The sequence below is a fragment of the Corythoichthys intestinalis genome, chromosome 1 (assembly GCF_030265065.1).
Source record: "Corythoichthys intestinalis isolate RoL2023-P3 chromosome 1, ASM3026506v1, whole genome shotgun sequence".
Lineage (NCBI taxonomy): Eukaryota > Metazoa > Chordata > Actinopteri > Syngnathiformes > Syngnathidae > Corythoichthys > Corythoichthys intestinalis.
The window spans coordinates 20,148,760-20,162,874 of NC_080395.1; the positions used below are offsets into that span (position 1 = coordinate 20,148,760).

General features: G+C 37.6%; 1 protein-coding gene across 3 annotated transcripts in view; it reads left to right on the top strand.

Annotated features, from left to right (window-relative positions):
- Positions 1-14,115, top strand: part of cdh8 (cadherin 8) — a 331,679-nt gene that overhangs the window by 238,518 nt on the left and 79,046 nt on the right. For all 3 annotated transcript variants that reach the window (XM_057840449.1, XM_057840441.1, XM_057840457.1), the window contains exons 5-6: positions 11,194-11,361; positions 11,444-11,631. In XM_057840449.1, the coding sequence (XP_057696432.1) occupies positions 11,194-11,361; positions 11,444-11,631 (356 nt within the window). The remainder of the gene's footprint in view (positions 1-11,193; positions 11,362-11,443; positions 11,632-14,115) is intronic.

Below are 14,115 nucleotides of genomic sequence, written 5' to 3' on the forward strand. Positions count from 1 at the left end.
CATCCCCCCGCCGGGAGAGCCCTATACTTGGCTTATTCCCCTTTTCACGTGCCCGGTGTTCTGTCAAATTTTCCGACCGATCAGAAATTGCAACTTTGAGTTAAAAATAACAGCGAATACAGCGATTGCAAAGTAAACACTACAAACTTTCTTTAAATAAAGGACTACTTACGTTTGATCATGAATGGGCATGTACCGTAAAAAGCTATCCTCATACACATTAGCTGCACATGTTAGCTGCACAGCAAATGCAGCCGCCCTCCTCTCGCTGTTTACGACTTCGCTGTGCAGTAAAGCTTTATTTTGCCATATTCATGTTGACCATTTGGCAGCTACACGCTCCTCCGACGTCGGCCGGTTTGTTCAGCGGTCATTGTCCAGCTGCTTCCCCTGTGAGCTTTACTGTCCGTAGTAACAGGGGAACGAGCTGTAAATTGCTCTCTGCCAGGCGGTTTGCCAATCGGCAAAGACAATCGACAACCCAGTCATCATGTGAAAGAATCCTGGCTAGTTATGTGTGATTTTCCGCTTCGAAGACTTTGAAACATCACTCGGTTTGGGTTAGCATTTCGGCTAGCTGTCACGCCTCTTGGTTTGTTTACATTCTCCAAAGCGGGGGAAGGGAAATGACATAAGCCCAATTTAGGTGGCATAAAATATCATTCGGGAGGTGCGACAGTAAAGGTGAAGTCGACAGTTTTGACCATTATGGAGTAATTTAGCCATGTCGTCCTGAATAAATGCATTTTTATTATTTCATATTCCATTTAGCACAAGACTGTTATTTGTCATGACCATGCCATTTATTTAGCTATTGGGGAAAAATACTTGGATTAAAAGAATGTCCTGTAAAAATATTGGAGCAGAGAGACTGAAACAATGACATTTTGTGGCTCTCTCCGTCGTGTTTTCCTCGTTGTGAATAATTCCCCCTCAATGGGCTGTATACTAAATCAGATGAAATTGTGACTCCGCTGACGTCATCCACCTGTTGGGGACGCTAGAGCCCTATAATGGCAGGCATGGCTAACCGGCCGATTAAAAGACTAGTTTCTCGTCATCTGCACTTTGCTAAATTGTTGTATATAGTCGAATCGTCTCAAAATAAGATTTTAATTCGCACAATAATCCTATTTAAGACTTTTTTTTATCTTGTTGTATGCACTTTAAACATTGTTTATGGTTGATTTTCTGTATACTGTGTTTCTTTGCATGGTAGTTTGGATAAAGAGAAGTTAACATCATATGTATTTGTAATGGGACATACAGTGGGGCAAATAATTATTTAGTCAACCACTAATTGTGCAAATATTAGAGAGGCCTGTAATTGTCAACATGGGTAAACCTCAACCATGAGAGACAGAATGTGGAAAAAAAACAGAATATCACATTGTTTGATTTTTAAATAATTTATTTGCAAATCATGGTGGAAAATAAATATTTGGTCAATACCAAAAGTTCATCTCAATACTTTGTTATGTACCCTTTGTTGGCAGTAACGGAGGCCAAACGTTTTCTGTACCTCTTCACAAGCTTTTCACACACTGTTGCTGGTATTTTGGCCCATTCCTCCATGCAGATCTCCTCTAGAGCAGTGTATTTTGGGGCTGTCGTTGGGCAACACGGACTTTCAACTCTCTACGCAGATTTTCTATGGGGTTGAGACCTGGAGACTGGCTAGGCCACTCCAGGACCTTGAAATGCTTCTTACGAAGGCACTCCTTTGTTGCTCTGGCTGTGTGTTTGGGATCATAGTCATGCTGAAAGACCCAGCCACATCTCATTTTCAATGCCCTTGCTGATGGAAGGAGATTTTCACTCAAAATCTCTCGATACATGGCCCCATTCATTTTTTCCTTTACATCAGTCGTCCTGGTCCCTTTGCAGAAAAACAGCCCCAAAGCATGATATTTCCACCCCCGTGCTTCACAGTGGGTATGGTGCAATTCAGTATTCTTTTTCCTCCAAACAAGACAATCTGTGTTTCTACCAAAAAGTTCTATTTTGGTTTCATCTGACCATAACACATTCTCCCAGTCCTCTTCTGGATCATCCAAATGCTCTCTAGCAAGCCGCAGACAGGCCTGGACGTGTACTTTCTTCAGCAGGGTGACACGTCTGGCAGTGCAGGATTTTGAGTCCCTGGCGGCGCTTTGTGTTACTGATAGTAGCCTTTGTTACTGTGGTCCCAGCTCTCTGTAGGTCATTCACTAGGTCCCCCCGTGTGGTTCTGGGATTCTTGCTCCCCGTTCTTGTTATCATTTTAACACCATGGGGTGAGGAGGGAGTTAAAAGTCCGTGTTGCCCAACTACAGCCCCAAAACATCACTGCTCTAGAGGAGCTCTGCATGGAGGAATGGGCCAAAATACCAGCAACAGAGTGTGAAAAGCTTGTGAAGAGTTACAGAACACGTTTGGCCTCTGTTATTGCCAATTAAGGGTACATAACAAAGTATTGAGATGAACTTTTGGTATTGACCAAATACTTATTTTCCACCATGATTTGCAAATAAATTCTTTAAAAATCAAACAATGTGATTTTCTGTTTTTTTTTTTTTTTCCACATTCTGTCTGTCGTGTATGAGGTTTACCCATGTTGACAATTACAGGCCTCTCTAATATTTTCAAGTGGGAGAACTTGCACAATTAGTGGTTGACTAAATACTTATTTGCCCCACTGTATATCGTGATTAGGCATGAGATGTTGATATCATATGCGCAGGGAAAGACAGATGTGTAATATGTATGAATCACTTGTGTAAGTTAATGGCGCAGATGCTAAGAGTCGTCTCCCAACCTCCCAAACTCAAAGTTTGTTGGCTTGAGCCTTCCCCATTGTGACAACCGGTATGTGAAAGTTTAATAATATTTTTTTCCTAGTATTTTCAGTTACAGTTAAGCGAAAGAGCATCAGCATTTATTCAAATACACTGTATACATTATTAAAGTAGGTTATATGAGGCTGACTAAAACAGCATTCAAGGCAGTGGGAGTTTGTTGTTTGATTCCTGCTTGCAGCCATGAGTCAAGGATCTGTATTTCTGTATAGAGCCGAAACTGTTCTAGGAAAAACAGTTACTGCAAGTAAAAAAAATGTCTTGACAATGTATTGACATTTTTCATCACTTTTGAAGGGAACAAAATTCATCAAAACAATTTTTGAAGATACAGTTGAACAAAAAGTCAAAGTCAAGATGTGTAACGTGTGAAAGGACATACAAGTCTGAAAACATTATGTTGGAGACATGAAGAGCAACATCTTAGAGAGAAGCACTTGTCAAGTGCTTTCCTCTATATTAATACAATTTTATCAGAAGATGGTGACGATTAAATGTACTATTCCTACTATTTGTAAGCAATTGCACAACCTGAGATGAGGCTGGTTGTTGCTGCCGCACGAACCATCCTACCACCATATTTGTACAGGAAGCACAGGAAACATAATTAAGTAGGTAAGGTTCTGTCTTTTCTAACCACGCTTTACCGATGTGAGTAGACTGAGCGATGTTTAGTCTATTTGAATGGCAACTGCAGATTTACATTGTGTATCGGTGAATTGATTAAGAGATATTTGCATTATACTGTATGTGCTGTGAATGCATCCCATTATAAGAGCTTTATGCTCAAGTACCGTTTAATGGGACAATAATATCATACAATAATGGGACGCAACAGTTGGTCTCAAATTGGCTGCCTGGGTTAGATACTGTTGAGAAAGTTGTTGCCTGCTCGGAAGTGTAACATTCACTGTTGGAATTTCGTCTGTGAAAAGGTGTTGCAATGACTCACAGCTCAGCATCTATAGAAAATGTTATCTATTACTGTATGTTATCAGATCAAAATAAAAACTCGGTTATTTTGATACGCCTGTTCCGTCCTTGCAACTAAATGTGATTATTTAGCTGTTAGACGATCTCGGATAAGCAGAAAAAAATGGATGAATGGACAAAGACATGTACAACTATGAGCAAAATTACACAAATTTCGAGCGTAAAACACTTAACACAAAACAATTTGAGTTTAAATAATCTTACTCGATTTTAGTAGAGGAGATTAACCAGATTTGTAGAGCAAAAAATCTGCTATCTTAACCCATTCAGACCCACATTTTTTCTGCTGGGCAAAGAAAAGAAAATCTTCGCTGATTTTTAATCTACTTTATGACCAGAACAAAGTACAATTTTTTGGGTCGTGGAAATTGCATGCTTTTATTGGTTATTTTTAATGTTACTGTTACATTGTTTTGGACATAAGCGGATTTTCAGGGAAGGCCTGGGAGGCTAGGGCCCCCCCTGGTGTCCGAAAAGTGTAATTGCATGTAATTGACTTTCCTATACAGTATGATTTTAGAATTAGTAATTTTCCAGTAAAATATTGTCTATAAATGTTGTAAAGCAATCAAACAAATAGCAAAAATTAATGAAATGAACAAAAAAAGATATTTTTATAATGGGTCAAAATTATTTTTCGAACAGATCATGTGACTAGCACCTTAGACGGTCATTGCTTTGCTTAGCCAAAACCACCCGAGGACAGAAGAGGCAAAATGCATATACGTCATTTTTTCCAAACCTCAGCTTTCAAAAGCGACAACAACTACTGAGCAAGAACCAATGATTGAAATTGTGGACCATTAAACGCTAGAGACCACCGTCAAAATGGTGAGCGGATTTTCAATTTGCCCCACTAAAGACGCTAATTGTACAACTGAGCCACCTCCGGTGTCTTGCCAACGTTGTTACCCCCGTCAAAAATTGTGTCCCCTGCCCGCGGGAGCGCACACACACGCATTAGTTATGAGTTATGTCGACTTAAACAATTACTTGAAGCCAGAAAAGAACCACAGTTATATTTTTTGGACATTGATGTTTATTAAACTGGAAAATCTCTATATAGGACTTGAATTACAGTAATAACAGTTATAGGTCATCCTACGAATAAAAGTCAAAAATTGCCTTTTTTACGTTCAGTACGTTTGTTAGGTTATATGACAGAACAAACTTTTTTTTTTTAAATTTTATTTTATTTTTTAAAGCATGGATGGGCCATGCTTTAAAACCTCGTAGATAACTACATCATCAAAAGACGGAATTCAGTGCAGCGCAGTGGCTGCGCCTGGGGGATACAATTATTGACTGAGGTAACTGCATTGGCACGACACCGATGGGCGTACCATATTCAATGAATGGCGATCTTGGCGAAAAGTATAGCCTAAGCAGCCTGATTTGGAATTCCCCTCAAGAATGATGGGAAACAAAAAAACGCTCATTTTCAACTTATTATCATAAATATTCTTGTAAGTTAATTTTATTGCTGACACTGTGTTTCGGGGTCATCAACATGTTGTGCCCCCCCCCCCGCCCCAAAATTCAAACTCCGCCAATGGTTTTGGATGAGAAATGAGCACATACGTTTGCCTTTTTGAAGTTGCGTTTTATCTCAGCCATTTTCAAAGAGCCAAAAAATAGCAAAGAGGGCGTGCTAAACCTCACGATTTGATTTCGATGGGTAAAATTTGATCCAGTCCTCTCCCAGAAGTGGCAATAGTACCTAAATTCAGTGTATTTATTGATTTACAGACACAAACGAGTAATGTCCTTCAGCAGCATGCTCAGGTCTAAAGGGGTTAAATGCTATAAAATGCCAACATTTTATAACACTTTTAAATATACCTATAAACTGAATTGCAGTTGCTTAACATGCATATTAGCTCTAACAAAAAAACAGTCTGATGTTGGCCTTAACAGGGAGCAGCTGGGTTCTGTCATATTCATCGTTGACACCAGAGGGCAGTGTTTCCTCCCAAATTAATTAAAACTAAATACACCGCTTTCAAAACAAACCATTACGGCACTTAATGAAATGAATCATCGAAGCAGCAAAATTGAATTTGAAGCTTTTTTTCAAAGTTTTTACAGTGGTACCTCTACATAGAAATTTAATTCATTCCAAGACCTGGTATGTAAGTCGAAATGGTCACATGTCAAGCAGGATTTTCCCATAAGAATACGTTATAATTGGATTAATTTGTTCCACAGCCCAAAAACCCACAATAAATTCTTTATAAATATTGCAGGTACAATTACAAATAGCAATTACACATCATTAAAAAATTAGTTATTTATACAAATCGGAATAATCATGATAAACCCGAATGTTTTATTGTCACCTTGTAGATGTTTTTACACGGAACTATAGTTACGGTTATTGATGTTCCGAGGGAGAACATTTTTGGTTAAGGAACCCATGTTGATTCCTCTCACAAGAAAATCCGCCGTGCTGCCGATGAAATTGTGCCGCCAATGAAATTGCGACGCCGTCATAAATTCTCGTATTTTGAGGATTCCGTCAAATGTCGAGACTAATGACAAGTCAAATTTTTTCGTCGGATGTCAAAAAAATCGTATGTCGATGTGGTTGAGGTTACACTGTACTCTATTTAATCGTTTAATCGTTACAGCTTGTACAACTTGCTCAATGTTTGGAACGACTGGGCTCTTCTTCTCTTAGTGGGGGCTTAACATGCCAGATTTTTTGGCAAAGTAACTTTTTTGGATGTTAAGACTTAGAAATTGCACGAATGTGATTCAGCCTCACCTCTCACTGTGACATCAAAAAAGGAAATCTGCCCCCTGTGGTACTCCATCTCCGGTTTCTCAGTTTTTCAAGCCTCAACCTCGATGTTTTTTTTTTCTTCTTTTTTTTTTTTTTGGACCAACTCTCATTTTGCAAGGTGTAGAATGTGGGCTTTAGGGGGTGTCATGCCAAAAGAGCCTCAATTTCATATTCATTTGATGATCCTGCGGGTCTCTGTTTCCTTAGTGGATTATCCTGAGATGCCGCCGTTGAGCTCCTTTTTATATTCTACGCTTGTGGCACAGTCAATAAAGTCCATTCCGCATACAGTATCCCAGATTATACACAACAGACAACATCATTTGGACTCAATCCGAATACAAATGATGGAAGACTGCGGAAAACAAGTGGCTGATTTTTATTTATGAGGCAGAAAAAAATACACTATATACCTGCAGGGAATTCTTCACCTCTATGCTTTGCTAAAAGTCGTTGTTCTGAAATAATGTGCGTCAACAAATTGTCAAGTAAGGTTGGCATGAAGGTTATAGCATTGTGCAATTTTACATATACTGTACAGCAGCGGTCTCAAACCGACTCCACAAAGGGCCGCAGTGGGTCCTGGTTTTTGTTCCAACAGATCCAGCACAAACAGTTCAACCAATGAGGTTTGTACTAACATAAGCAGCACCTGATTGCAATCAACTGATTACACTTGTAAGAAACCAGATTGGTGAAAAGGTATTTGTCTCGTTTGGTTGGAATGAAATCCAGTACCCCCTGCGGCCCTTTGAGGACCGGTTTGAGACCACTGCTGTACAGTTTAATATAAAACAGTTGTGGTTTTATGTTTTTTTTAAATTTTATTATTTTTTTTTTTATGGTAAATTGAGTGACAGATCTGAAAAAGTAAGTTAACACATTTCAGGTAAATTCATAATATGTGTAAAGGAATAGAGATTTCCATATGTGAATGGCATAGTGATGTTTCTATTGTTTGTACAATATGAGTGCGAAGAGATATTTTAGCAGTATGTGTATGTATGAATTGATCAGAGGTGGGAATAGTAGCCAAACATTTTACTCAAGGAAGAGTGGTGTCACTGTAAAATATTACTGAAGTAAAAGTCAAAGTAGTCATCCAAAAATGTACACAAGTAGAAAATAAATAATACTATAAATAAAATAATAATAGTATCGTATTTTTTGGACTATAAGTCGCACCTGAGTATAAGTCGCACCAGCGATAAAATGCCCAACCAAGAGGAAAAAAAACATATATAAGTCGCATTTTTGGGGGAAGTTTACTTGATAAAATCCAACACATAGAACAGATATATCATCTTGAAAGGCATTTTAAAATAAAAATACAATAGAGAACAACATGCTGAATAAGTGTACAGTATAATAGTGTTACATGATGCATGAACAACAAAATGCGAACGTGGCCGATATGTTAACATAACATAGCTATTCAGAGTTTTTCAGGTAACTATAGCAAAAAGAACATTCTAACAAGTTTACCAAACAATCAGTGTCACTCCATAACACTAAAATAACATGTGAAATAATACATATACCGTATTGGCCCGAATATAAGACAATGTTTTTTGCATTGAAATAAAACTGAAAAAGAGGGGGTTGTCTTATATTCGCGGTCTAGACATTATAACCATTCACGACGCTAGATGGCACCAGATATCATTGAAGCGATGTTCTGTCATGACAGATCTCAGCGACTCTCCCCATTCACGACGCGAGATGGTGCCAGATATCATTGAAGCGATGTTCTGTCATGACAGATTTCAGCTACTCTTAAGTTTAACCAGTTTGCATTATTTTATTGTAATGTTTTTCCTTATTCAGATTTGTTTCAAGACTAAAGTTACAGACTTCACTTTGATGGTTAATGCAGTTATTGCAATTTTGTTGTTTTATCACAATAGATTGGTTTATTTACATTTCAAAACCCAGAACCCATTCATTTACGAATGTGATTGCACTTTAGTTTACATATTTAAATGTTCAGATATTAAGATTCGAATGAAGCTAAATAACATGCTTTTTCTCTCAAATATATTGTTATAATCATTTGTTTGGGATGTACTGTAATTATTTTCTGTATAAAAATTAATTTGGTGTTCAAAAAGTCTTTTTTCAAACTTGAGTCTTGAAAAAGAGGGTGTCGTCTTATAATCAGGGCCGTCCTATATTTAGGCCAATACGATATATAAATAATAAATAATATATAATATGTGAAAAAATCCGGTAATGAGTATCCTTATAATGTCAGACTGTTTTTTGTAAACAATGGTATATTTTAGGCAAGGCAAGGCAAGGCAAATTTATTTATATAGCACAATTCAACACAAGGCAATTCAAAGTGCTTTACATCACATGAAAACCATAAAAATCACATTTAAATCAACACAACGTAAAAACCAAGACAAAAGATCGCATTTAATCACAGAATAAAAATAAATAAATAAAAATAAAACAAAAATAGAAATAAAGCAAAAACTTCTACTACTAATAATCATTGAAATCAGCAATGGAGATAAGCACAAGAGGAATAGAAGGCAGGTAGATTGAAATATATAGACAGTTATGGATATGCAGTGCTAAACAAAAGCGTTTTTAGCCCTGATTTAAATGAGCTAACGGTTTGAGCATACTTCAGACCTTCGGGTAACTTGTTCCAGAGGTGAGGAGCATAATAACTAAATGCTGCCTCACCCTGCTTGGTTCTTGTTCTTGGAACATGCAGAAGACCCGTTCCAGACGACCTTAAGGGTCTAGATGTCTCATAGGAATCTAACAAGTCAAGCATGTATTTTGGTCCAAGGCCATTAAGTGTTTTGTAGACGAGCAGTAGTATTTTATAGTCTATCCTTTGACTCACTGGAAGCCAGTGTAGCGATTTCAAAACCGGTGTAATGTGGTCCAGCTTCCTTGTATTTGTGAGGACTCTGGCTGCAGCATTCTGTACTAGCTGCAGCTTCCTGACTGATTTTTTATCAAGACCTGTAAATATACCGTTGCAGTAGTCCAATCTGCTGAAAACGAATGCATGCATAAGTTTTTCCATGTCTTGTTGAGTCAGAAGCCCCTTAATTCTGGTTATATTTTTTAGGTGGTAATAAGCGGATTTAGTGACGGACTTTAGATGGCTATCAAATTTTAGGTCTGAGTCAATAATTACGCCAAGGTTTCTGACTTGATTTGTAGCTGTAAGTGACATTGTGCTAAGTTGGCTGCTTATCTTTGACCTTTCCTTTTTTGGCCCAAAAATGATCACCTCTGTTTTCTCCACATTTAACTGGAGAAAATTCTGGCTCATTTTACACAAAAATCATTACATTCCGAATAGAAAAATCTACAGAAATGAAACATCACTTGTCTAAAGAGCATAAGTGCCCTCTACTGGAGAAAAATACTTCCTACAATGAAGTTAAAATGATCATATATCCGGTTTTCCATGGTCTACTGGTGCCAAATAAAAGCAGGGGGAGAGCTTGAAATCAGCGCTTTTGGGTAATGTTGACAGCAATGCTCTATGCCAAATAGTGTGATCCCTCATTTTTCGCGGTTAATGGGGACCAGATCACGCCGCAATAAGTGAAAAACCACCAAGTAGCATCCCCCAGCCCCCCCCCCCCCCCAAAAAAAAAAAACACTTTTTTCTTTTGTATTCATCGTATTTATTCAGATTTAGCATTGGAAAGAGATACATTGAAGAACATGTTTTTTTCCTCTTTTCCCAAAGTATAATTTGAAAAAAAAATAACTTTTATGTATATATATATTTTAATAAATGTTTTTTAAGCACTTTCACTGTAATAATTATGATAAGTTTTAAACACTTTACTGTCCCACCAAATTATTTTTAAACAAAAATAAAGTAGAAAAATATTTTATTAAATGCTTCATTGAGTGAGTCCACTCAAATCTGCTCAAGCTGCTCACTTACACACAATGAGTTGCCACAGCAACTGTTTAACAAGTGAAACGATGATTGACGCATGCAGTGCTTTGAAGTTCACGTCTCTGGAAAGATCAAACCCAAACGTCTGTCAACCATCGTTAACTTTAAAAAGCAACTCCAGTGCACTGCCTGACCAACAAAGAGCAGGGAGAGAGACAACGCGATCGGCTCGGTACAGCTCATCTGTATTTATTTATTAATTTTTTTAATTGAAAAAACAATCTCCGATGGACTGAGGGCGCGAAGTTTGAACCCAGAATTAGCGAGGGACAACTGTAGTTTATTTTTTTATTGTGCTTTAAGACACCATGTTATTGAATAGATCAACTGCAAACTTGTTACTGTATTGTTATGTCAGCAACTGTGAGCATCTCTGGCAAAATAAAGTAAAATCTTAAGATGTAGAATAAAGAGGAAAAATGTAACGACTCTAGCGTTGCCCAAAGCAGCAGAGTAAGAGTAGTGTTTCTTCTTCACAAATCTACTCAAGTAAAAGTAAAAAGTTTGGCACGCTAAAACTATTCTAATAAAATAAATTGTAAGTCATTGTTACCACCCACCTCTGGAATTGATGGGCAAAGGTTCAAATTATATGTGTATTTACATCGACTTTTATGTTTTACACCCTCCAGCCACCATCAAAATCGCTCTCCACGGGATGGACCGCGAGATGCGGGAAGAGTACCTGGTGGTCATCCAGGCCAAAGACATGGGTGGTCACATGGGTGGCTTGTCGGGAACCACCACTGTCACCGTCACGCTCACCGACATCAACGACAACCCACCCAAGTTCTCAAAAAGTGAGCCCCCGAAAAAAAAATTTTTTTAAAAATCAGCATATACTGTAATTGGTGTTTCTAATGTGTTTTTGCATTTCAAAAGATTTGTACGAGTTTGTGATCCCTGAAAACCTGCCAATTGGGCAGACTGGAGGCAAAGTAAAGGCAAATGACCGGGACATCGGCGAAAATGCCCGATCTACGTACAACATCATTGAAGGAGACGAGCAAGGCGTGTTCGAGATCGTCACGGACTCTCAAACACAGGAAGGGATTCTGCGACTTAAAAAGGTAAGCGCTCACCCTGTGTGGAAATCCATAATTATTCACTTAGATATGAGACTGGCTTCAAACCTCTTCATTTTCTATCAGTTTGTAATTACAGAATGAAATACCATGAAAGAAAAACACACACACATTCTATGACTACTATGATCCTCGTCAATGCAAAATGAGATAGCCACATAAAGCTGGCTGCTGTATAAAGTTGGAAAGGGAAAAAAAAAAAAAAAAACATCCCGTCGATATGACACTGGCATTAAAACTGGCGTTTTCTGCCTAAAAGAGCTGCAGCACAAATTCCTTAGGACTGGAAAAAAATGTTTAATGGATACCATGCAACGTGAAGTTTTCACCATTTTGATAACTTCCTAGATTCCAAATGAATGTGAACATACACCAACCAAAATAACTTGGCAACATACAATTTAGCAGCAATGTCTATCAAAAAAGACCCAAAAAATAAAAAGAAATACAAAAAAAAAAAAGTCTTTGTTTGCCATGCCATAAATCTCCATTGAAAGATTAACTTGGCGATAGGATTTGGTTGGAGTGCTATCAAAGTGGGGAGAACAAGTATTTGATACCCTGTCAATGGGTTTTCCCATTGGCTGCAGGAGGTACCATGGCTAGAAGTAAATGATGCTCGCACGGAAATGCGGTACAGAATGTGCCGTGAGAATCCCAATGTCACTGATAAGAGCAGCGCATTTTATGTAGTGTCAAAGAATTTCAGCCATCCAAACTTTGAAAAGCACGAAAAAAACAGAGCATGTGGCAATTAAGCAAACTATCGATGTCAGACAGGACCCCACTCGCCCTATGGACAAGTGGTGGAATAAAGGTAATGAAAACAGCGCCATGCACTGACAAACGTGTTTTTGTTCGCATTTTACAAAGCTAAACATGCACGTTCAATGAGGTCTTATGAGGAGGACATCCCACTTTTACAAAGGCTTGGAGTTAATGTGGTAGCCGCATAATGCCCTTTGTTTTGGATTAGTGCTTTTATGTTTATTTCTTTACATTTCACTTTAAAGTAATGGCAATTTTGTTGTGCCAGTTGATGTTAATCAAACATTAATTGTTAATGTAATTAACTAAAGTTAATTGACTGTAAGTAAAGCTTGTCATAATTTTATCGCATCAGGTGGGTCGGCTCTCAAGCTCAATGAGGACCAAGTCACATCTCCAGGTCCTCCTCTGAGAACCTGGGCAAAAAAAATATTTGCACCCCTGTATATATATATATATATATATATATATATATATATATATATATATATATATATATATATATATTTTTTTTTTTTTTTTTTTTTTTTGCTTTCTCTGCTAAGGTGCTAAGAAATGAAAATGACTGCACTAATGTAATTTTTACATGTAGAAAATTAATTTGGCACTCAAATCTGGCTGTTTTTTTAACATTTCAAAGTTATTACACTCTCAAGAATGCATCGGGGACAGTGGTGGATGAAGTCCTCAATTTTTTTTTTTTTTTTTTTTTTAATTAAGTAAAAGTATCCCCCCAAAAATTACTCAAGTAAAAGTACAAAAATGTAATATACATATATACTGTATATTACCGTAATTTTCGGACTGTAAGCCTCTGCTTTTTTCCCTCATTTTGAATCCTGTGGTGTATAGTCCAGTGCGGCTTATTTATTGCTTTATTTGGGTTAATAGGTAACACTTTATTTGACAGCAGCATCATAAAACTGCAATAAGACCGTCATAATTATGACATGATTATGACACCATCATAGGCATTGATCCATGAATGAATGTCATAACGTATCATCTAGCAAATTATGTCGGCAACACTCCATTTGTGTCCAGCTCTGATTTTTTTACATCTATGCAAAACTGAGAAAATTTGCCGGATGACACAAAATGACATCTGTCATAAGCATTCATTAATTCTCATGGCAGTGTCATGTCATAATTATGATGGCCTTATGACAGTTTAATGGCACCAATGTCAAATAAAGTGTTACCAAATAGCCATTAATGAAACAACTGGAAGAGTAACTGAAGAAATAATTAGCACAAAATATTAATTTTTATTGTTATTTACATCTGTAGCGCTGCATGCTAGGAGGCATGTTGGACGATAACAGTGTTGACAGCAGGTGGCAGCAGAGGTATACTGTCTCCCCCAAGGGAGCCTTGATGGCCAAATAAAGCTTCTTGAGGCAATGGAGGTTCATTTGGTCTTATGACAGTCTTGTGATGCCACTGTCAAAGTGTTACCGGTTAATATCTTTTGGTGTAAATATCCCATAATACAGTTAGAACAGCTATGTCTTATTGTCCAGTGCAGCTTATCTATGAACAAATGCCGTTTTCCTGTGGCTTATTGTCCAGTGAGGCTTATCTATGAACAAATGCCGTTTTCGTGTCAAATTTGGTGGGTGGCAGCTTTTAGTCAGTTGCACCTTACAGTTTAGAAATTACGGTAGGCCTAAATATATATATATATATATATATATATAT